A 24,907-nucleotide genomic window follows, 5' to 3' on the forward strand; every position below is an offset into this window, starting at 1 on the left:
TCTTTGTTTTTGTTTTTTTTTTTTAATACTATGTTTTTGTATACTATGTATGTGTATACTATATTTCTAGTAGTTTAGCGTAGTCTTAAATGTTTATCTAATAACAAATAGTCTTAACTGTCGTAAAACTACAGTTTTGGATAAGTCTTTATAAAAAAATTATCGTTAAATAGTATAGCACGAAAAAATATGCACGCAACTAATAGTGCGCGACCAAAACAAAATAAATTTTACACATAATTATTTTTTCTGCTTACTTTTTTTTGTTTCTTTTTTTGCTTCGCTTTGCTATTGTTTTATATTTAAGCACAGAACGACACTTTCACTAAAATAGTATTTGGCAGCTTAAAAACTTAATTCCATTTATAATTAAAAAGTGATAAACGTAATAGTAATCTTTAATTATAACAGTAGTTTTAATCGTATATGTATATATAGCACATACACATATGTATGTATAAATGATGAAGCGAAATTTCTGAGGAGTACGGGTAGATAACCCTGAAATTGAAATTTAAATGTGTCTATAATCGTAGACGGGCGGGCAGAAATCGTTGCGCGCCAAGAAAGCTAAGCTGCATATCAGCCGCTGTAAGTGTCATTTATACATACACATATACAAATATACATATTTATATTTAGAATAAAATTGTATGTTTCAAAAAAAGAAAAAAATATATATATATATTACAAACAATTCTTGCACTTAATCAGCTAATGGCTTCCTTATAGTAAGTAAAAATCTTTAATTAATAATATTTAGTGTGAAACTTATGAATTAACAATAGATGTATGTAAAAATTAACATCGGTTATAATGTAATTAGGTAGTGTTTGCATCTGTGGTTTTGCTAATGCTGCTTGTTTTGAAATGCGTACATGCTTTAACCTACACACACAAAAAAAACAAAAAAAAAAACAAAAAAAAAAATCTACCCGATCCGGTACTCATGCGCGCAATCTACTCCCCTCAAACTGCTACTGAAACTCAACGCTCCTGAGGGGTGGAAACAAACGTGCTGAGGAAAATAACACTATTCACCAATATCCATAAAACATTAAGTATGTATGTATGTATGTGCATAAGAAAACCCTTAAAAATCTACTAACATTATTCGGAACATTCAAACTGCGCTCAGACTTACGAAACGATTGAGATTTGAAAAATTGCGTTGAGTAATTTTTTGTTTAGTTGGCCATAAAAAGCAAAAATTCTGCGAGCATTGGAGGCATGACGGTATTTGTTTCGCTTTTTTTGAACATCACAAAAAAAGAATTACATTTTACTATATAAAAATAAAATGAGAAATTCCTTGAAAGTTTATGGTTGTATGTTTAAATTAAAATTGTTTCTTTGCCACTTCTTTTTTTTTTTTTTTGCAACTGCACACATAGAACAAAATCATGGTTAAAGCAGTCACTTTGAAAAATTTTATAATTTTTTTTGCGACGCGAATTTGTATGACTTCAAACATTTTGGGTTCAAAAATTAATTTCCATGAAAAAATTTACTTCACTTTAAAAATTTTAACAACTATTTAGCAAAAATTTGTTTGGAAAATCGGCTGTAAAAAATTGGTTTTAAAAATGTTGCCAAAAATTTAATACAAATTTGTTTAGAAAATCGACTTAAAAATATTTTTTAACAATTTAATATAAATATGCACAGAAAATGTGTAATTTTTCATATGTAATGAAGAAAAATCAATTCGTTCATAACTAATCTGGAATTTCCTATTGTTTGGCGCAATTAATAAGAAAAAATTGACTATTTTTGTTGAAAATTCAGCGATTTACGAATAATAATAATTTTTAACTGCGCGATCAAAAGTAGTTTCATTTTATCTTTTTCAATTGGTTCTTCATATTAGAATTTTGGCTCTCATTGAACTTTTTTTTTCTTTTATTGATCGAATTAATTCAGCAATCAGTGTAGCTTATAATTTCCCATAAAATAACTATTACTATTTTCCATTTTCTATGCTTCTAGGATGTCTACGATTATGCGTTACTTTTTTTAACTTCACAAAATTTATGTTTTTTGTTATTTTTTTCAGTTGGAAATATTCATACCCTCAAACACCAAGTAACGATGAAACGTGATTTGCAAAAAAAACACCTGAAATGCACTCCAACGCTCTCCTCCTCACATCCTTTCAGTTTCTACCATTTCTCTTTCTCCCTCAGTCGTACAACGTGTGCATAAGATATGACTTAGGTATTTTAAAAATTCGTCCACACAAATCTTCAATTCAGCTATCAACCCTATGCAAGCATTAAATTTAAAATATGTAACGAATACAACAATTTTTTATATTGCTTGGCTGATTAGTAAGAAACACAGATTTTGAAAAGAAAAAACAAAAAAGAAAAAAAAAAAAAGAAAAAAATGCTTGCTACACTTTCACGGTACAACCTCCTGTTCTTATAAATGTAATGTCTTCAGTTCATAAATTAAAATCTCTTATTAGCTTGTCACACAATATACAACTCGCGTATTATCAATATTACCTTTTTAAACACATCTAGCAAAACGAGAAAAGTTGAAGTTGGTGTTGAAGCATTTCAAAACGGTGCTGCTGTTGTTGTTTTGTATGCCTTTACATGCGTGCGTCTGTGTATGTGTAAGAATGGCGTTGCAAACTTTACATTTTTTGTTCGTTTAATATCACATGAAACTGATGCTCTTCTATACCTCATCTGAATTGCTACACCGTAACACATACATAAAATATTTTTATTTTTGGGAAGAAAAAGTTAACTTACATCCTATTATGAAAGCATATGACTGATTTACATGTATCTTTCTTTACATTTACATTCGTTTTCTAACTATATAGCAACTAATAGCTTTCATTCAACGCGTTTAAATACTAATAACGGTATAGACTTTGATTTTTTACCTTCTTCTTCTGCTTCTTATTTGATTTGCTATCATAATCCATGTGTGCATTAGCTTTTCTGATCAAGCTTAAAGTTTCCATTTCGATACACTTATTTTTCAGCTATTTCTTCTTTTATCTTAAATCACTTACTCTCTTGTAATTCTCATCTTATCTTTTATCTGGTAAAAGTTTAACTTTAAAGGATATTGCTTTACTGCATTCGTCTTACTCTCTTTCTCTCTCTCTCTCTTTCTCTCACTCGCATTCTCACTCTCTCTACCCTTGTAGTTAACTTCAACTTCTCTGCTTTGCTTAAGCAGGCTGCCTCTCTCACATATCCTTCTTCTAGCTGCTATACACTTTGCGGCATTCTTGTAGCAACGTCCATCGTCATGCGAATTTCCGGTACTATATATTTATTGTGGTTATGATAGTGTGGCAATACTACAACATACGATATCATACCATTGTCATTTCCCTCATATCAGTAACGTGATCATCGGTGTGTGTGTTGCACAACAAACGTTAGTGTTGTTGCTGCTGTTGTATAATTTAACATTTTTGCTTACATGTTAAATTACGTTAAAATAGGCACAGGTTATGAACTATTTCTACTAATATCAGCCCAGTAATTATAGATAGAATAATGCAAGCACAAATCTGGGGGTTCCCCTACTCTCAATTGCGTCGCTGCAGTAATATGTAGGTATGTATTATTACTACTACTATAACGTATTGGCCACTCGTCCCACAATATGGTCGTTGTAGGACTATTTAATTTCCTAGATTCCTAATGGTGTACTAAAATAAATGATGTGATTGTGTATGTAATAAACTGAGCGCGCGACAAACTCTTCGTTGTGCTTTTGAAATGCGTTGCGATACACTCACTCCAGGCAGTCGGTTGGGTGTTATACCGGACTTTTCCATAGAATGAAGGACGACGATACTTTGCTATTTATTTACTTGTGCTGGACCTACTGCTACCGGATTGGTGCTTCTTCCTTCTATCACTTCCTTCACGGTTGCGTTGTTGGCCTTTAGAGAAAAATGAACACTTTAAACTCAGCTGCATGATACACTTATATATATGGAAATATATAAATCATGAAACAAAAACAACAATTTTGAGGAGATGTAAGCACAAATCCATTTTAAAATGAATAAAATTAAAATTAACTTCAATTTTATCGAGATATTTTAGGATGATAACAAAAACAAGTAGCTTGCTTTGCTGTTAAAAAATAAAGAAATGTATTAAAACCCCCAAACCATCCTTATTAACGTTTTTCATTGCAGTCCATCCTACCATCCTGCTCTGGATATGTAAAGTTCGTTGAAGTATGCACTAACCCGCCTTCATCGGAAATTTTTTCCCACTGCGAAAGACAACGCAATCCTACCAATAAAACCGAAGACCTCGTCTGCGTAATATTTGATGGTAATAACGAATTTTGATTTAATCTTTATTTAATAAACCCCTAAATTAATTAAAAACCATAGACGCTACTATTCAGTGAAGAAAGCAGGCTACTTACTACTGGTACAACAACAGCCGATTACCCAGCCGAGTATTACTACTCCAGAAATAAGAAGTTCTCAAAAAGCACGAAACCCACCTTAATACCTACCTAGCTTTTGCATGTATTAAAAGTTTAGGATTGAGAATTACTAAAAATATTTAAGTTTTTAAAATAATTCTCATGCAACCAATCGAAATTTTTTGCAAAACTTACTTGAACGAAATACTACTATTTGTAAATACCCGGTAGAATATCAGAGCAGAAATGTTGTCAAATTATTGTAATTTTGTCAGTAATGATAAGCAAACGTTATGAAAAAATGCACCCCCTACCAAAATTCGATGCAAATGCTTTAATTAGCAGCTAAAATAAAACAGCAATTAGAGGAGCTAATTGCGGCACTACCGCACCTCAAAGCCTTAAAACTCACCTGATTTTGTTGTTGCTGACGCTGATGCCGACTCCGAACTATCCGTTGACGATATCGATGCCACTGAAGACTCAGACGATATGGAAATTATGGAAATGGTCGACGAAGCAGAGGTGAGTGTCGTCCGTTGCAATGGATTTGTCGCCGAGCGGGATAATGTTGGCGGCGGCGATGCAGCTCTTGAATTGTAGCGTTGCTGACGCATTGCTGGTTGTTGCATACGCTGTTGACGCAATTGTTGTTGTGAGGGTCGTTGTGTGTAACGTGATCGATTATTGTTGTTATTCGTGCTATTATTGTTGGTGTTACCAACATAGGTGGAAGTCACACTCGTACTTGTCGCATTCGAGTACGACTCAGTAGAAGACGATTTGGATATTTGTTGTTGTTGCTGCTGATATTGCTGTTGCATTGGAGGTGGCACATAGAATTGACGGCGATTTGACGCACCGGAAAATCTTTGCTGCGCTTGTTGTTGTTGTTGCTGTTGCTGCTGCTGCTGAGAATGCAACTGTTGTTGGCGTGGCGGGGACAATTGTTTATGTTGCTGCGGTGGTGAAGGTTGTTTTTGTTGCCGAGGCGGCGATTGCTGTTTATGCGTTAGCTGCTGCTGCTGTTGTTGTTGTTGCGGAGGCGGACATTGCGTGTGCATTTGTTGTTGTTGTTGTTGTTGCTGCTGCTGCTGCTGCTGTGGGGCCAACTGGTGTTGAGGCGGCAATTGTGGCTGCTGCTGCTGGGAGTGTTGCGGGTGTTGTTGTGTCAGCTGCTGCAGGTGTATGCTCTGTTGTTGCTGCTGTTGTTGTTGTTGGAGGTGCTGCTGAGATATCTGTGCATATTGTGGTTGTTGATGATGTTGTTGTGGACTTTGTTGTTGCTGATTGATCTGGTGCAGCGGCAGAGGCAGCAGCGTTGGCGGTGGCTTAATTAATAATTTTTGACGAACACTTATTTGACTACTACCGCCACCACCATTACCACCAATATCGTGTGGACTAGCAACAGCAGCGATATGGCCGCTCACATTTACACCACCAGCACCACCAACACTGCCACTGTCTTGAACGTTGGTACTGGTGTTGATTAGAGAGTTGACAGCGATGTTTGTGGTTACACTGGCGACAGTGTGATTGCTAACCAATGACGCTTGTTGATACTGCTGCTGTTGCTGATGTAATTGCTGCTGCTGCTGTTGTTGTTGTAACTGCTGCTGCTGCACCAGACCAGCAACTATTCATCATGTATCCATACGAGACATTGTATGAATATTCGCGGAAGAGGTCATGGCGGTTGGCGCCGCAGACGTTGCCGGCGCTATAATAAGTGGATTGCTTACCGGTGGAGATGACGTTGAGTCTACATCACATTCTTTGCTATCTTCAGAGTCTTCGCCCGATGAGATGCTACTTCTTCGTAACCGTTGCGCCATCACGGCATGCTGCTGATGGTACAACTGTTGTTGTAGGGGATGCATGTGTTGATGCTGTAAGGGAGGTGTGATGACGCCAGGGGGTAGCATTGACGGAATGAACTTAAGGGCACTGCCATTGTTGGGCGTATGCGGGACCACAAGGTGCTCGAAATGCTCACGTATCCACTCACGGTAGTCGATTACATCGTCGGTTACACGTATTATTCGCCCTGCATGAGAAGAATAAAAAAATTATTTAAACAAGTAAATAGCGACTTAATGTAGTTTTCTTTAGTACAATGGAAGTTACCTAGGATAGTGCGTTCGGCACAATTACTACCGAATTCGTTAAGTGGACTCACAGCATTCGCTAATAGCATATACGCATACTCAAATGCTTGTTTCACCTGCAATGCACCATATGAACTACGCCCGATATCGTTACCAGGTGTAAGAGGATCCTCAATACACAGCAATGAAGGACGATGACCATCGATCATTTCACGTTGCAAGTCCTCTTTAGGTATGTACCGGCCTCCGTTTTTGATCGAAATACCGATCTTTATGTAGTTGAACTTACGTCCGTAAAGTTCAAAAAATTCCAACAACAGCACACCTAAGTTGGCTTTCTCGTGGTCTATTTGGTGCGGATGCAATTGTAGGAAACTGATACACATTAAAATCAACGAGTAGGAGGAAATGCCACCGGTAAAAACTTCATTGAGATCACGTTGTAGCAGGAATTGCTTCAGCACAAGTACTAGCTTCGCCATCAGTGGAAACTCCTGCTTATATTTTTTTATTAATTCCGCTGACTGTACCCCAGACTGCATATTAAACGAAATGTCAACCTTCACTTGCGTTTCGCGATCTGTGAGCTTGATGATGGGCACCGAAGCTTTGTCGAGCACACGCACCGAATGTGGCTCAGCAATACCGCGGGCAATCAGTTCTGTTTCGAGTGTGCGCAAAGGCGCCTTCTCCCATAGTCCTAGAGGTTGTAAAAAATTTGTCAAATATATACAAAGTGTAAGCTTAAGCTGATAAAAATATATTCTAATATACGCATGCTTGCATTTTTTATATTTTAACCCTCCGTTCGGCACCAAGGCCTGGTCAGACTTCTTCGACTTTGGGCGTGAATTTAACATATTTATATTGTAGCTAACGACTTGAATTTCCAGGTAGCTTCCTAAAATTTAATTTTCCATCAATTTATTAATTTTAAAAAGAATCCTCAAACAGGACGAAAAAAGGCCAGACCCGGGTGCCCCACCAAAGGTTTTAGAAAGGTGTCCGACGGAGGGTTAAAGGTGAATATTTTAAAACGAATTCAAATACGTGAATTTTGAGCCTTTTCTAATTTGCATTTTATTGGACTCAAATGTAATAGGCCATAAAACTGAATATCTAATTTTTTTTATTCTGATAAAAGGGCTTGAAAACAAGAGAAAAAAAAGTCAAAACACACATTCTATTCTTTTAATCACTTACCTAAAACGACCAAATCAATATCCGATGTGGGTAGAAACAAACCCGTGCGGAAAGAGCCGAATATCTCTACAATCGCTTTTGGCCATATTGAGTGTACCACTGCTTCTATACGCTGCACTACCTCATTGCGTATTGCATGTTCGGTGGGCGTGGGCAATACATAATTATAAAACTGTTCGATTTCCTGATGTAAACCGATTACTCCGCGTCCATACTCAAAGCCCGGCACACGCCAAGGGCAACCTTTGTACTTGACAACTAATTTTCCCATATGTTTACTGAGGTTAAAAGTGCTCGCTTTATTGTCTACTATACGTCCAATTTTCCTACGAGACGGATTGTAATAGCTTGGACGATCATGTGATGGCATCTTCGTGCTGTTGTTGTCGCCGCCTCCACCGCCTGGTGTGGTGGCCGGTGTGATACAGTCGTTGTTACTCGTCGAGTCAATGGAGTTATTGCTGGATGTATTGCCACTATTTGTGCCGCTACTACCGTTGTTATTGTTATTATTATTGTTGTAAATGGAATTACGGAGACCCCCGTTGCCAACTTGCTGTAGAAGCAATTGTAAATCACGATCGCGTGCACACAAAGTTCCGTTTATTTTGCCGTTGCCAACGCTTTGCAGTTGTTGTAATTGTTGTTCTAACAATTGGCTCATATCATGCGCATTGGTCTCCCAAATTTTACACCATGTGCGTAATGCTGGACCCTCCTGTTCCTCTTGAAACCAGCCGACAAAAGGATCCATTCAAAGCAGTCTTCTTCTCACAGAACGGGAATTGTATGCGCAATCCACCTGGAGTTTTGCGTCGTTCGTTATGAAACGATGCACTTTAAAAAAAAGTTGTTGGCTTTGCTTCAGATAGGTCCGCTCTTTAGATGCATGACAAACGGAATAGAAATTTTTGCCTGTAGACTCGTTGGCAGTGAGTTATTTTACACCGCAGACGCCCGCGTACGTACTCGTCCCCAATATGTTATTTATCTGTTTTCACAAATACTGAAATAGAAAAAGGAAATTAATAACTGCATAGTAAACAACAAAAATATTTCCTGAATGTGAGCGTAAAACAAAAATAAAATACAATTTTATACATTCTTCCAGTGCTAACCTAAGTCCAATAGGATCAGTTATTTGAAAAGGCTAGGCAAACATGGGCATCTATACCTGATGAACGTTTTAGATGTTTAATAACGTGAACCGAAAGACGTAAAGCAAAAACGATTTGTAAAAAAAGATCAATGTATAGTAATGAACATATTAAATATAAAAATATATTAAAACCTAATATGCAAAACATTTAAGTGGTTTTATTGAAAAATCCATCTGAAATGGAGAAAACTGTGTCTCGTTCTTAAGTATTTTTCAACGGCTGTAATGAAGTAGCTTCAAGACGACTTAATATAGTGTGTTCAATCTGTGAGGCCCTAAATTACTTTTTTCTAATGCAATTATTTGGCAACCACGGCTCCATTATGTACTTTATTACAAATACTAAATTGCTGTATGAAAAATCTGAATTTATTGACTTATAATTAATGTGAAATAAAGCGATTTGTAAAAAACCCAGATACAACATCTATAAGAAAAAAGTTTAAAAACGGCAATTATGATAAGGGTAAATCAATTAGCACTACATACGAAAATATAAAATAACTACGAATCTAGGCGAAGAAAATTCAAAGTATGTGATCGTAGGCAAACTCACGAGACTTGGAAAGTACTACACGGGAGCAGGTGGAAATGCGATCGCATGGTGAATTTAGCAACGAGAAATCGAAACAAAAAAAGTTTTTCGACAAATATATGTACATTAGAGTAAAAACTCTGACATGGGAGGTGGTATAGCGTTGAGTAGCAGGCGAATTGAAATTACTGTATCGTAAAGCGATAAAAAAAATCCGGGTAAACTTGTAACAAAATACGTTTGGAATATGATTACACAAATTAAACTTGAAGTTATCAGCAAACAATTAAAAAAATGACGTTCACTTTGGTTACAAAAGAAGCTGTAATCACGGCAAACAAGTGGTGGTCATTAAGTGTACATAACCTCAAATAATTATTGTTGCGGTTTAACTGGTTGCGTTTGCATATTTTTCTACGAAAGTACGCAAATACGCAAACGATAAAACAGTTAGCTATGCACAATTGCGGAAAGTATTATTTATTTGTAAAAAATTGTTAATAGTTTTGCAAATATTCTCCAGCTTATAATTTTTCCCCGTTTATATCACGATCAAAACATTCAAGTTGTCGTTCTTGTAATTAGACACCATTTTTTGTTCGTTAAATACCGCTAGGACAGTTATTTAATGCATTTTCAATTGAAAACAACAATAAAACTTTTAAAAGATCAAACCTCACCAAATGAGTTACTATAATTTAATAGATTATCTCTTCGCCCATTTTTAGCACTTTTCCTTTTGCAATTTCTAACGCATAATTGAAAAAGAGAAATGATAAAACTCAATGACAATCAAAACTCAACATGGCGACACCTAGCATCCACAGCACCGCACAGCAACGAACGACGTCGTACGTCTTCACATCGAGGACTTAAAATATAAAGCTTTATATGGCAAATAAGTATGAAAATTAGTTGTCGATTAATTCACCCATACAATTCACCATATAATCGCATTTCGCGATTTACACACTTCTAAGTTATTAATATATACGTATATATCTACAGATATGTCTCACACTTTTTTCGCATCATGATCTAATTGAAATAAATTTTGCAGACTTCCCTGCTGCTGTTTAGAACGACACTTACACTTTTTCTTTGCTAATTCGAGCCACTGATATATCGTAAAGGGTTTCGAGTTAATAATCCTCGACTTCTCCTGCCTTTCCTTGTTAATTGCACAAAAAAATTGTTTTATTCCAACTTTACTTAATTCAGCGCTGACAGCGTTAATTTAGAAAAAATATCTAAACTCGTTGCGACTGAATGCGCGCCCGTGTATATACACCGCCTATGTGTATGTACGCGAGCAGTGTTGCGTGTATGTGTATATATGTTCGGCGCTATTGGAACACCGAGTGGAACGTGAAATGAGCGGGAGTGTTGAATTTTTCAGATACGAGGTGAAGTTGTTGTTTTTCACTAGTGCAAATTGCCAGCGGAGCGCCCTTTTCCAACTTTTTCCTTTTCACGATCTTCTCCACGGCGATTGCCACACACAATCAGATATCTCGAAGGCGTTCGAGAATTTATCAGTTTTCTCACTTCCTACCTATTTAACACACTTTTTCTTTATAAAACAATGTATAGCCATTATTCCACTTCACGTTATAGATAACGGAAAAAAATTTTAGCACTTTTGTACTGTTTTATTCACCGTGAAAAAATCCGCAAGAAAGAGTACAAGTTCACAAATTTACAACCACGCTTCGAATGATTTTTCCATCGTTCTACAATCCACAAAGCGGATTCATTAATGGCAGTGATGCCACCTATGTAAATTAATTGTTTCCTAATTGGAAAAATTGGTACAATTCCAATTCGAACTGTCAATCCATTATTTTGTTGGTTCACCATTGTTTGCCCTTGAATTAAAACGTGAACAATATGATCGAGCTTTTTGATTTTTAACCGTTTGTTAAGGCAAATTCAATACATAGTGTATTAAATTAGTAATTTCTCTGTAGCTGCAATTACAAAATAAAATGGAAAAAATAGAAAAGGAAAATTTTGCATGGTCATAACAATCCACTAAAAGTGCGTTCACATGTAATTACAATGATTAGCAGTAAATCCACAAAGCTTAACCTACCCGTTCAGATATGGAACATTAGTCGTAAGATTGACAATCAGCTCTCAAGACTGTTTTGATATGATACAATATGAAGAAGAGGCGAAGAGAAGCAATAATTAATTATCGATAACACAGGATTTTACAGAAAAAAGTATCTTTTTAATATAAAATTATTTTATAATCTCGGTTTTCGGGAGCGAAATTTTGCATGGCTAATTTTATGCCCCAATTTCTTTATTAATAAACCGATACTTTAAAAGAAAATGCGTGTAGCGTAGTATACATAACAGAAGTGAAACTTTCAAGGCAGTTAAAGAAAGAGGGAGAGACCCGAGAGAAAATGAGAGAGAGAGAGAATGAATATATATCTAAATAAATTCACAAAATTTGCAGAGAATACAAATAGAAAAAATTTACAAAAAACGGAGAAGGGTCGACGGTGTAGGTAAACGCCGGACACAAACCGTGACAACAACGCCCACTACTCCGAGCGTTTATCACCCGCGGCAACGCAGCGATTCCAGGACCACAGCAACGGCACAAATTACCGCAAGGCAATACCAATAAATCCGACGCCGGAATGGATAGCACTTTATAGTACGCACAAGCACTAGCCAGGACACGGAAATAAGCGTCAAAAAATAGGCACCAAAACAAAAAAAAAAGCCAAAAAATTGGGACCAAAAAACGCCCCAAGCAGGAGGCACCACGGAAATATGACGCCAAAAAGTAGACACCAAAAAACAAACAACCGCCAAAAAGTAGGCACTAGAAATTAGCAACCACAAGAAAAAACTCAGGAAAGATAGCCTAAAGTGTATCTAAGATATATACCTATAAGTTATAAATCTCTCTCTCCTTTTCCTCTACGTTATATCTTTTTTCTCTCTTGCGGAACGAAAATGCCGAAAATGTTGCATGACCTTGAAATTTTACTCTCCATTCTCGCTCGTCCATCGACGCCTAAGAAGTTTCACTTCAAAAAAATTGATATGAAAAAAGTGAAATTTCCGATACATCGAAATACAGAACACCAAATACTCTATACCATCAATAGAATAGAAGAGCGGATTCAATATCGACTCTAATAGTAATCCAAAATTTGTGTACTCGGTGGGGGAGGTGAATACGAAAATGGCCAACTTGAATGCATGGTACCTGAGAAGATAATTCAGTCTCCTCCACCATTTTTGAGGTGTTCTTCAACCTCCTCCATACAATAACTTTTTCCAAAACATCTTATTTAACTTTATTTGTGTTCGGCAGCTAATTTCAATAAGTTTGTGATAAGAATTTGTGAAAACAACGGTTTGTTTATACATCGCTCTCTTTCTCTGTATACCGTCATCCCACAGCTAGTAATTACTCTGTTTTGACGGCACATTCGTACTTCACTTTGGCAGCTCTCCTCCTTGTGTTTATTCTGTGCTTTTTATTATTACTCATATTATTCATCAGCTCGGTGGTATACCTCCTAGAAAGCTTATCCTAGAATAGTTATAAGTTACACGGTAACTTAACACTTAAATTGTTTGCGTTTGCATATAATTTCTTGTTTTTGGTTGTTTCCATTGCTTTCGCCTACTTTTCTTCTTCAGAAACAAGTAATTAGGGTTCCTTTTGCTTGTTGTTGTTGTTGTAGCAGCATAAACATTCCCCATACTTACATACGGAGAATGCTGCTGGAGTGACAGTCCTTGGCCGGATATAAATCCGGGTCGTTTCGGCAACGTAGAACCGACCGTCGTGGAAACGGCCTTTTGCTTGTCTGTTTTTCCGCTCTTTCGACACTGCGAATTCGGAAAGCGCAATTGCTATTCTATCATTTTTGGGGTATTGTAAAAAAGAAACGGCTATTCGAAATTTCATTTTATGCTGGCATCCTAATGTACAAGGCGAAATAAAAAACAAATCAGCCTTTACTTGAATGACGGTATACAGAATATAGAAAGTGCGCCCTTCCGAAAATAGCTGGTTTATTTTTCGCGATTTTACCACCGATGACATAATCTTTTCAAGCAAACAAACAAAAGTTAGAGATATTACTTGTTTGTAAATATTCAGTGAATAGTTTGATCATATTTTTATATGGAGATTCCTGATTTTTAAATTAAATAAACAAATAATTCGCTGTGTCCATGTAGCTGTCATCACAGAATAAAACGAGGCGAATTAATTTTTTGTTTTCTACTTTGCCAATACTTCGCCCTGACAATCAAACGTACTAAACATTGTTGTTGGTCTAGTGCCACCACCTTCAATAAATGCGACTCTGACTTTGTTAAACGCTCCTATGTGAACGATTGACAGTGGTTCATAAATACTAAACATTAAACTAAAGTTTATGGTGTAATGTTAACATCATATAAAATATTAAGAAAAGACCGAACGTAACGTATTCTGTGTGAGCATCCCTATTGCAACTGTTTACATGAAACTTTACTTTTAATTCAAATATTTGGCAACACCAAGAAAAGATCAGCTGTTCGTGTTAAATTTAGTTTAAAATTTCTACATGGAAATGTTTTCCTTTTTTTACAATATTGTATATCAAGATTAGCAACAAGTGAAAATGGAAGACGCAGAACTTACGCGGTAATTCCATAGCTTATTTTTTAGTATAACGCATATTTAGTTAAATAGTTGAAATGTTTCACAGGTTGGCCATAGCAGAAATTGTGCGTGAAATGGGAGAACTCAAGGAACCCCAAGTGCAAGAGAGAAAAATAAATCCGATCGCAAAGCCCAATAAGCGCTTCCTTGGACGCACATTGAACTCTGTGTTATCGCATAACAAGCGTGAAAATGATCGAACTCAGGAAAACTGTAGAAAGAAGTTGAAGGAACTCGACGAAAGGCGCAATGAAAGTAAACCAATGAGGTCCAGTAATCGCTCTGCCAGTCGTGAACTTGTATTGAGTACGTCCACAGATGAGGATCGTACCAAATACTTAAAAAAAAGTAGGAAAAGAGATAAAAAATCAAAATCTAAAAAATATAAGAAACGGAAAAGAAGAGATGAAAGTAAAAAACGTAAATCTAGTAGATATGATAGCAGCGACAGTTGCAGCAGTAGTAGTCGTAGTACAAGTCGTAGTCGAAGTCGCAGTAAAAGTCGCAGTAGAAGTGGTAGAAGTCGTAAAACATACAAAGACCTGAAATCACGTGTGAACGTGAATGAAGAAGAAGGTGAACATACGCATTGTGAGCCTGATATGGATGCTGCCCTACAATTAGAAGCAGCTTTAATGAATAATAGCTATAGACAACATCAAATACATCAACTTTTATATTATAGTGCCCTTATGGCGGGCAACGAAACTCCCGGAATTGATGCCTTGCAGGAGGAATTGCAAATAAGTGACGCGGATATCTTGGAACCGCAAGTAGATATAAAATCTATTTCAAGCGCAGTCTCAAATTTAGAAGAAAGTGACTCCGAAACTAGTGAAATTTTGCAAATAAGTTTATCCTCAGCTACGTCCACTAGTAGTAAAGTTCGAAGTAGTAAAAACTTGCGGAGAAAGAATGTGAAAGAAAAGGAGAGTAAAAAGAAGAGCGAATTAAGTGACAGTTCCAGTGGAGTTATCTGGGAACTGGATTCGGAAAGTTCAAAAGGTTGTACCTACTCAAAGGAAGAAAATCTCAATGAGAAACAGGAATCAAATAATGAATGCATCTGTATAGGTTCGGAAACTGACACGGATACAGATAACGAAACTGATTCGGATAATACGACTAGCGACACAGAAAGCGGATCGGAAAATGCGACTAATGTACCTAACAATGTTTGTCATACTGCGACGGAAACTGTTACTCTATTGAGTTCGTCTGACAGTGAAGTTGAAATCGTGGCTGATAGCAATGCCAATTCGCCTGCACAAAAAGGCATTGGCATAGACTCGGCAGCAATAGCGGCGTATTCAACAGCAAATTTATTAAATTCACTAGAAAATGTTACTGATACCGATGCTTTGCCTTCACTAGTAAAAGACACAACAGACAACAGAGTTTTAAATGTGTCTACCAAGTTGGTTTTTACATCTCCACAGCAAACCACAACAAATCCTATAAGAGAACCGTCAATGGAAGGCGTAGCTAAAGAGTCAGCACATGTAATAGATCCGCGGACATCCTTTACAATTTCCACTGAGTGTATACTGTCAGATGCCCTAGCTTCAGCCACAAATGTAAACGTGATTACTGCCGAGAGTAAATCAACAATAGAAGACGTCACAATATTATCGGCGGACATAGACAAATGCGCAACGGAATCTCAACCGCCTACAAAAAGAATGGGCTTAGAGCACGCGCAAAAGGAAGAAGCGATTGTGGAAGAATCAGAGTCTGTGGAAGACTCGGCATCTCAACCGCCTACGGAAAGAATATGTTTAGAGCAAGCGCGAAAGGAAGAAGTGATTGTGGAAGAATCAGAGTCTCTGGATGACTCGGAATCTCAACAGACTACAGAAAAGATATGCTTAGAGGGCGCGCAAAAGGAAGAAGCAATTGTGGAAGAGTCAGAGTCACTGGAAGACTCGGAATCTCAACCGCCTACAGAAAGAATATGCTTAGAGCTAGCGCAAGAGGTAAACACTACGATTGTGGAAGAATTAGAGTCGCAGGAAGGCTCGGAATTTCAACAGGCTACAGGAAAAATATGCTTAGAGCAATCGCAAGAGGTAAACACCACGATTTTGGAAGAATTAGAGTCTCGGGAGGAAACCACCGCAATCACAGTGACTAATGAGTCATCGAATAGTAATATAATTGCTACAGGCTCTGCATCATCATTAGGAAATGTCACAATATCCTCGGTAGATATAGGCAAATTAGCATTAGAATCTTTGACCACGGCATACTCAGAAGAAACTAAGCAAACAAAAGGGACTACCCCTGATGTAGATCTATCAGTATCGGAATCGAACTGTGGTGAAGTTGCGATGGAATCAATGGGCGTAGCAGTAGCCAAAACTCCCCTGAATTTATCAATCTCAGATAATTCAGATTCTTCATGTAACTCTTCTTCGGAAACGTCAGCTTCACCACTTCCAACAGATTTAGAGTCAGATGCAATCCAAAATGAAAATAAATCCGGAATCGTTCCGTCTGAGTTGTACGACAGACAAGTTTCCTCTTTAGATAATTTACCGAATTCTGCGCCTTCCTGATTAACCATCATTAAGTCACAATTCGTTCTACCTGAAGAATCAATCGCATTGCAGTGTAGTATATTTATGAATGTATTTATCTATTTAGTAAAATGGTATATTTAAAAATTAAATATCGTTTGATTAAAATATTGCTGCTTAACAGTTTCAATAAAAAATTATTTATTCAAGTAATTCCTAGGAAAAGTGGTGGAAAATCCGCTACAGAAGTACATACATATGTACATATGTATGCATGTGGAAAATAGCAATTTCTTCTCGGGATTTCGAAGGAACAACTCGTCTGAAAGTGCAGCAAATTACATAACAAACGAATTAGAAATTAATGAATCTAGAACAAAGATTTCGAAGAACGAGGGATCAATATCAGAAAGTCTACCAGGTGTATAAGCTTAAATCCGCGGTTTTTTATTAAAAAAAAACCCTTTTTTTTATAGAAAACAAAAAAATAATTTATTCAAAGTATTTGCCCTCGCTAGCTATACATTTTTCCCCATCTCTCGGTACCCATTTTCCGACTTTTTGGACCTTTCCCATGGCACGTAAACACATGGAAATGGCTGGTTGAGTGACACCTAACTGCTCGGCAAGCATTTTTTGCGATTGGGTATCGTCCTCATCCAAAAGAGCCTGCAATTCATGGACCGATTTTAACGCTTCTTGTCACTCAAGTCAAAATGGCCGTCTTTGAACCGACGAAACCAGTCTCTGCAAGTTGTTTCCGATAATGCACTGTCACCATAGGCCTCCACAAGCATTCGATGCGATTCGGCAGCCGATTTCTTCAAATTTAAGCAAAAAAGTAGAGCTTGCCGCATATGCTCTTTTTTTGGCACAAAATTAGACATGATTACGCAAGGAAAAAAGTGTGTTGCTGTATGAAATCACTGATGATGTGCAGTGATTGATGTAAACAGGTGTCGAACCCATGCAAAAAAAAATATGGCATTTCTATGGTAACTTGATATGCTCACTAACGCCATCTACGAGCAATCAGCGGATTTAAGCTTATACACCTGGTAAATAAAATATTTGGATTTAGATATTTAATTAAAGCTAAAAGAACGCGTACGCTATATCTATAAAACCAAACGGTACAATATGCTTTCTTAAGAGAATATGTATGTTTATAATAAATTTGCCACGTCTCTAACAATTAGTATGTATGACGTTATAATAAAACCCCATTTTACGTACATACATCAATGTATACATGACGTCACAACACCAAGTAGCTACCCTGCAAGAATAGTGTCAGCTATTTGACCGATCATATGATAACCACTGCTGATAGAAATATTCGACAACGCTCAGCGCAAAGTTTCTATCACATTATTAATGTCATTTTAATTTAATAATTTTTCTTAGAAATGTGAATCATAACGGTGTCGTCAATTTCGAATTTCTAGCACTGAGGACAAAAATCCAGTGACAATTTTTAAATTTTACGAACAATTAATATTTTGTTTAAATTGAATTGAAGAATTGGGGGAGAGGAGGATTACGACCGAACGATGGCTAATTAAATTTGTCTTAACCGTTTCAAATTATTGATAAATTCTTCAGGTGTGTGATATCTAAACCTGTGTAGCAAAAAGTGAGAGCCAAGGTATCTGAATCTCAGTCCGGTAAGAGCTGGGCCCTTACTCTGTAATGCGATGCGAAAAGCAATGTGATGCGAAAATAAATTGCGTTACGAAGGGTAATTGGTACTCTGTAGCGCTATCGCATCGTTGAAAGCAAGGCAAATTTATTACAGGTAACAGCAAACACATATAAGTAAAACCCTACATGTATTTGTTGTTGCGTTTGGTGCAAGCATCATGTCAAAATCAGCAAGCAAATGTAAACATACGAATGTAAACATACCAATACATACAAACAAAGCATATCATTTTGACGTAAGCCATACCAACGGCGAAAAATTCAGCTGGGTGAATGCTGTCACCTTATTAAATCCACCTTGGCTGAAAGGGTTGCTCTTTTTATTATTCACTTATTTTTCGCTTTAGTATGCATCAAGGGCGAGATGAAATCTCCAACGAGAGCAACGCCTATCCCTGACATCATAAAAGTTGCAACCACCCTAAAATTTCTTGCTCAGGGTGCGTATCAGCCTTTAATTGGCCAAGACCATCGCGCGGGGCTAGCACAACAAACCGTTTCCAGTTGCCTTTGGGAAGTTTGCAGTGCAATTGAAAAGGTATTGTGTCCAAAAGATATCGTTTTTTCGATGAGCAGTGAAGAGAAACAGGATGCCAACCTTAGCTTTTACGAAACATGCGGATTTCCGGGTGTGGTAGGAGCAGTGGATGGAACGCACATCCAAATGATAAGGCCATCAAATGACGAGCATTTATTTTTTAACACTTAAGCACAGCATACGAGTAAATGCAATGGTGGTAAGAGTGTTTCGATTAAATAAGAATATTTTCATTAAACATTTTTTGTTCTACTTTAGATATGTGATCACAAAATGCAAATTAGAGCCGTGAATGGTAGATTTGGCGGTGCATCGCATGATTCGCACATATGGAACTTGTACGGTGAGCGCGAATATTTAAAAACTGCTTATGAAAACGGTGACTCTGGCCAAGGACTTCTTGGTAAGCTTTTTAATATATGACCTTTATGTAGTATTAATATAGTCTTATATAAAATATAACATACATATGTATAATTGTTAATACACATATATATGTGCATATATATGTATGCATTTTCATGTAATAAGTGCTTATGAACATGCATATGGACATATGTAGCTATTGTAATTTATTGTTATTCAACTAAAAATACCTTTATATTTTTGATATCTGCAGGTGACTCAGGATATCCGTTGGAACCATGGCTCCTTACTCCATACAGGAATTCTACGGAGGATTCAGACGAACATTTTTTTTAATCAAAAACATTCAAAGGGAAGGTCGTTAATTGAGAGAGTGTTTGGCGTTTTGAAAGGCCGATTTCGTTGCCTTCTAGCTTTAAGGGAGTTACACTATGCTCCAGAAAAGGTTGTGCAAATACTAAATGTTTGTTGTGCTCTGCATAATATATGTATAATGTTCAAAGTTCATCCTCAGAGTTAAAATCGAACCGGAACAAGTGAACATGGTAAATATAGAAAATGTAGAAAATCTGAGTTTTGGAAATATAGCTAGACGTGTAAGAGACCAAATAAAAAATGATATGATTGCCACTCGAAATTCTGTATGAAAAATTTGTTTAAATTAAATCGTTTTTAATAAATATGAATTCAATCTTTTATTTAAGTTAGGTCTACAAAGTGTGTACATATATTAAAACTAATAGCAATAGTGTACAAATTACATACATTGTATACATTTTCTAAGCTATAATACTCGTACTTCGGTAAGGCACTGTGCATGGACAGGTACATCAAAACTAAGTCACTTGTATGTGCCTAACGTACATAAGTAAAAAATTAAAAGGAAGTTCCATGTTTCTCATGTGTCTTATTTGTCTGCAACTCCACATCCAACATTTGTTTTTGAATTTCTAATTTGCTAAGTTTTAACTTTAAATTATCAAGGTCCATTTTTTGGCTATGGACGAATTGCTCTTTTGCTAAATTTAGCTTTTTTTCTACTTTATATGCCATTTTCATGGTTTTGGAAATATTTTTTAAGGAATCATTAACCTCAGTCAGTATTTCTGTTGAATTTTTTTGGTACATAATTTGATTATCCACCTGCTTTTCTAGTAAGCTTTACTTATTGCGTGGAGTGAGTACCGAACGGCTGCAGGAAGGTTTCTCAGTCACCTGTTCGGGCACATCGACTGAATCGCTGTCATTCGTCTCTTCGGGCATATCGACTAAATCGCTATCATTAAAAGCTGCTTCAAAACTTTTAGTTGGTACGTCCTTCTGACGCGCACCAAACTCCCGCGTGCTACCTATCCTGCCCACAGATTTATTTATAGATAGCAACTCGCTGTTCTAATTGGTTCAGTGAGGAATAAACGGCGGACCGCCCCCTGTACCGGCAATATTGGTTTTGTTCCGACGCATTTTGCCTTTCAAATGGAGTTTGTAGTCTGCCCAAACCTGAAATTTATAATAATCCCATTATAGAAATAAAAAGTACACATGTCACTAAAGTTACTTTTCTCCAGCCGGCCATATCACGCATCGGTGGTCCAGCAGCATTTAGTTGGGAAGTTAGTCTCTTCCATAAATTATTGACTGTTGTTTTTGCGTTGGGCGTCTTCATTAGTCCCTTTGCCAAATCTGGATGTGTTGTCAGGAAGTCCAATTGGATTTCGAATTGTTTCTTTTGTGTTTGGTTGTTGGTCTTTGGAGTTGCCCTATATATTTTTCCAAAAAGGTACAATGAATTAATATATCAAATTTATAAAATTATCAATTAATACTTACATATTTGGAAATTGCGTAGGGCTATTACTTATAGCAAGAAAAATGCGATAGTGACAGCTTTTTGACATTCACTTTCGCAATACAGAGTGTTGCCGATGCGAAAAGGGAGAAAAAATTGCGAAAGCGCAAAATGTGAATGCGAATGTCAAAATACCGAGTACCGATTTTGTGATTTCGTAAATTTTTTCTTTCGCATCGCATTACAGAGTAAGGACCCTGAATAGAAGATGCTGAGATGATTCCATTTTATTCTCTATACAGCTGCTGCGGAAAGAATTCGAAGCAATACAAAGTGTTACGACTTGAAGGATGTCCGATAAGGATGCGCACAAAAAAAGCAGAGCTGCGGCCTTTTTTTAGCTTTAGAAGTTTCCTCGCGGCCGCCGTAGCCGAATAGCTTGGCGCGTGACTACTACTCAGAGAACGTAGGTTCGAAGCTCATTGAAACACCAAAATGAAGAAAACGTTTATTTCTAATTGCGGTCACCCTCCGAGTGTATTTCTGCCATGAAAAAAGCTCCTAATAAAAAATATTTGCCGTTCGAAGTCAGCTTAAAACTGTAGGACCCTTCATTTGCGGAATCACATCAAGATGCACACTACAAATAGGAGGAGGAGCTCGGTCAAACATCCAAAAATGGGTGTAAGCGGCAATTAGATATATATATATAAAGTTCCCTCGAGCGACTTCGAACAACCGTGCTCAGAAGGATCTCGCGACTTTACACGTTTGCGCTCGACGAGTTGACGTGAAACTTATCTTTTCGGGAGGAGATTTCAGGCTTTGAAGGGATATCAGTCTTCTCATTTCCCGATGAAATCGTCTCGACGACCCCTGTCTAGGAGCCATATATCGAAGTATTCTGATACAGTTGGGGGAAAAGTCAGGACTGATTTCCAGCTCACCAACAATGAGCCCAGGGCCTTAATTGCAGCTTGGCTGACGGAGTAGATGTTTATCTCCCTCATAGCAGTTAGCAGCAAATCTACTGCTTCTTTGATTCGTTCTGATTTCAAAAATACCGAAACGACCCGGTTTTATATCCGGCCAAGGACTGTCACTCCAGCAGCATTCCTCATATGTAAGTATGGAGAATGTTTATGCTGCTACTACAACAACAACAACAACGGATTCAACATAATACATATGCTAACGTGAGCTTCATATGCCATGAGTCTATTGCCGTCAAGCACCTCCGGAACTGCAGCGACATTACTCCCGGCATCGGTTTGGAAGACTTTTATGACTACTCTCTCGAAACCATAGGTATAGGTTCCAGATCTCCCTAATAAAGGTACTGCCGTGCTGTACATAAAGGCCGATCGTTCAGCGGCACATATAATTAGCTTGAAAGTAATAAAGAGCCACATGGAATTCACCTATCCCGGTTTAGGACCTGGGTTCTCCCTTACCACCTTCATAACAAAGGCGGAGGCCATTCCTCCCTGGGTATAGCTCCTTTTTCTCTACCCTTCTCGATAGATAAGGATAACAGACTCCCTCTCTTTAGCGACTTCGCTAATGATTTAGACAGTCCACCATCAGTTCTTGGCGCCTTTACGAGGGAAGGTTCCTTACTTCTTTCACATCTAAATACTTTACAGTCTTCTTTGTATTGAAATAATTTTTTTTAAGTTCGAATTTTATTCGAAGAGAAATCCTCTACTTTATCGCTACTTAGCAACTCTCTTATAATTCGTTGACGTTGCGCTGTCAGCTGATTCTATTTACAAAATTTATTAGTGACAATTAATTGTATATTTTTGGAGATTATAGGAAGTGCTCGACAAAACTTTACCGATAATGTTTGAAAACTTGCGCAAAAAATTTAACAATACTATTCAGGAAGGCTTCGTCATTACCGAAAATTTGCAGCAACAATATCGACAAAGACAGGCTTCGGCCACGAGTAGCAATGCCACTACGCCCACTTTAGACGAGAGTCTACATAGCAATCGAAGTTCCAATACGTTTAGCCATCTTTCCGGCAGCGACTTGATACTACCAGTGGATGCCAACATGGCTGCTGGTTGTAGCTTGCTTGCGAAATATGAAAACGATTGGAAAATGTTGCATGATGCGAATGAGGATAATGCAACACAAGCGGCCCAGGTGGCCACACAGATCGCACTGATTGGGCAACGCACCAAAGTATTGCATGTGGATATGACAGATCTGATAACCTGTTTGTCGGGGATACCAACGTTAGTTGAGAAACTACGCGAGAGCGCGGAAACGTTGGAAAAGGTGAATACGCTAAGCGCATCGGTAGAAACAGAATTGGAACGATTGGAAGACTTGTGTGAAGAGTGCGACTTACAAGAGTTTATGCTGCACAAACAGTGCGAATTATCGCAATTTAAACAAATGAAAATGAGTTAGTATTTTTAAACGAATATATGAATATTCCTATTTACAGTTATTGTATTTGTTTATTAATTAACCGCACAGTCGAGTTAGAGTCCTACCGCCAACGTGTCGCAGCAGAACACCAAGAGAAGATACGACAGCACGAACAGCAATTACGGCAATTACAACGCGAACGGCAAGCTGTATTTGAGGATGCATTCCGTGGTGATTTGGTGGAGTTCAAAACAAGGGGTACATTACCAAGTGAGTATGAATTAGAACTTCAGAAACTCGTAGTATTAAATGTGGTTAATATTAAATGTTCCTTTTAACTATTTGCAGAAATTCAAAATGAGGCTTTACCACAATCAGTTGCGCTCGAAGAAGTTGTGCTTGAAGACGTTAATACTAAGGATGCACTCGAAGATTTTCTGAACGGATAACGAATTTTAATATTCCATAAATATTTGTGTTGTTTATAAGATTTACTCCGTCAGTGCCTTTTATGCTATTAAACTTTTTGTATATATATATAGACAGACAGACATATGAGTAGAACCGCATCTTGCATGCATTGGACACTCTACAGGATAGTAATTTGTTAAGCTATAAATAAGTAAAAATATACTATAGAGACGTATACTTATACATATTTAATTTAAAGTGTTTTGCATCTTGTTTTAGAATTATATAAACGACTTTTAGTCCTTCCATTTTCTTAACGCATCTACAATAGACAAACTTCGTGGTATCGGTCTAAGGCGCCCTTTGAAAAGTCAGTGGAGATGGCATTTACGTACTCGATAGCCAGGCTCAGAAGGGGTTGACAACTGGCATGTTTCACTGAAGTGCCAAAGTAGAACAATCTGAACGACTTCTCTTCAGGAATCCAAGAAAGGCAAATTGGAAAAAGTTCTTTAAGTTTATGTCCAAGTTAGATTTCCCTAAAGAGGAGGAAACAACTAACGTCTCCAGCTTGGAAAATAACGTGAATTTGTTGACATCTGCAATAAATGAAGCGTTTCTTCTTCAGCAAGCAGTTCCCAAACAAACTCATGGTGGACCAGGGAGCTCGAACTACTAAGAAGAGAAACAAGAAGGCTTCGCAATGCAGCAAATGCGTCAAACACGACAGAGGGTTGGGACAGCTATCGAAATAGTTTCAATACCTATAAGAGACAAATTAAAGAAAGCAAAGGAAGAAACCTGAAGGAGATATAGGGAAGAATTGAAGGACACATCTGAGTTCTCAAGACTTAAAAAATGTGAAAACAAGAAGTATTCACTATGCAGCAAATGCGTTAAAGACGACAGAGAGTTGGGACTGCTATCGAAATAGTTTCAATACCGATGAGAGGCAAATTAAAGAAAGCAAAGGAAGAATCCTGGAGGAGGTATTGTGAAGAATTGGAGGACACATCTCAGTTCTCAAGACTTAGAAAATGTCTCCAAGGAGCCCTTTTTACAAAGATCGGAT

General features: G+C 37.3%; 4 protein-coding genes across 4 annotated transcripts; 2 read left to right on the plus strand and 2 right to left on the minus strand.

The window, feature by feature from the left end:
* On the minus strand, positions 1–11,157 carry LOC128857852 (non-canonical poly(A) RNA polymerase protein Trf4-1). The gene is made up of 6 exons (XM_054093642.1): positions 10,526–11,157; positions 7,740–8,745; positions 6,556–7,236; positions 6,171–6,475; positions 4,838–5,663; positions 1–3,922 (listed from the first exon to the last, which is right to left on the minus strand). Exons 2-6 carry the CDS (start codon positions 8,491–8,493, stop codon positions 3,843–3,845), a joined length of 2,646 nt encoding a protein of 881 aa, XP_053949617.1. The 5' UTR covers positions 8,494–8,745; positions 10,526–11,157; the 3' UTR covers positions 1–3,842.
* Positions 11,158–13,959: 2,802 nt separating this feature from the next.
* Positions 13,960–16,982, plus strand: LOC128857853 (uncharacterized). The gene is made up of 2 exons (XM_054093643.1): positions 13,960–14,105; positions 14,170–16,982. The coding sequence occupies exons 1-2, from the start codon at positions 14,083–14,085 to the stop codon at positions 16,679–16,681; spliced, it is 2,535 nt and encodes an 844-aa protein (XP_053949618.1). The 5' UTR covers positions 13,960–14,082; the 3' UTR covers positions 16,682–16,982.
* Positions 16,983–19,963: 2,981 nt separating this feature from the next.
* LOC128856392 (uncharacterized) lies at positions 19,964–21,138 on the minus strand. The gene is made up of 3 exons (XM_054091690.1): positions 21,081–21,138; positions 20,809–21,010; positions 19,964–20,750 (listed from the first exon to the last, which is right to left on the minus strand). Coding segments are annotated over exons 1-3 (303 nt in total). The 5' UTR covers positions 21,083–21,138; the 3' UTR covers positions 19,964–20,651.
* A 1,668-nt stretch (positions 21,139–22,806) lies between these two features.
* LOC128856393 (dysbindin protein homolog) lies at positions 22,807–24,087 on the plus strand. Its single transcript, XM_054091691.1, has 3 exons — positions 22,807–23,458; positions 23,533–23,694; positions 23,773–24,087. Exons 1-3 carry the CDS (start codon positions 22,885–22,887, stop codon positions 23,871–23,873), a joined length of 837 nt encoding a protein of 278 aa, XP_053947666.1. The 5' UTR covers positions 22,807–22,884; the 3' UTR covers positions 23,874–24,087.
* The last annotated feature ends 820 nt before the right edge of the window (positions 24,088–24,907 follow it).

This window comes from Anastrepha ludens, chromosome 3 (assembly GCF_028408465.1).
Source record: "Anastrepha ludens isolate Willacy chromosome 3, idAnaLude1.1, whole genome shotgun sequence".
Lineage (NCBI taxonomy): Eukaryota > Metazoa > Arthropoda > Insecta > Diptera > Tephritidae > Anastrepha > Anastrepha ludens.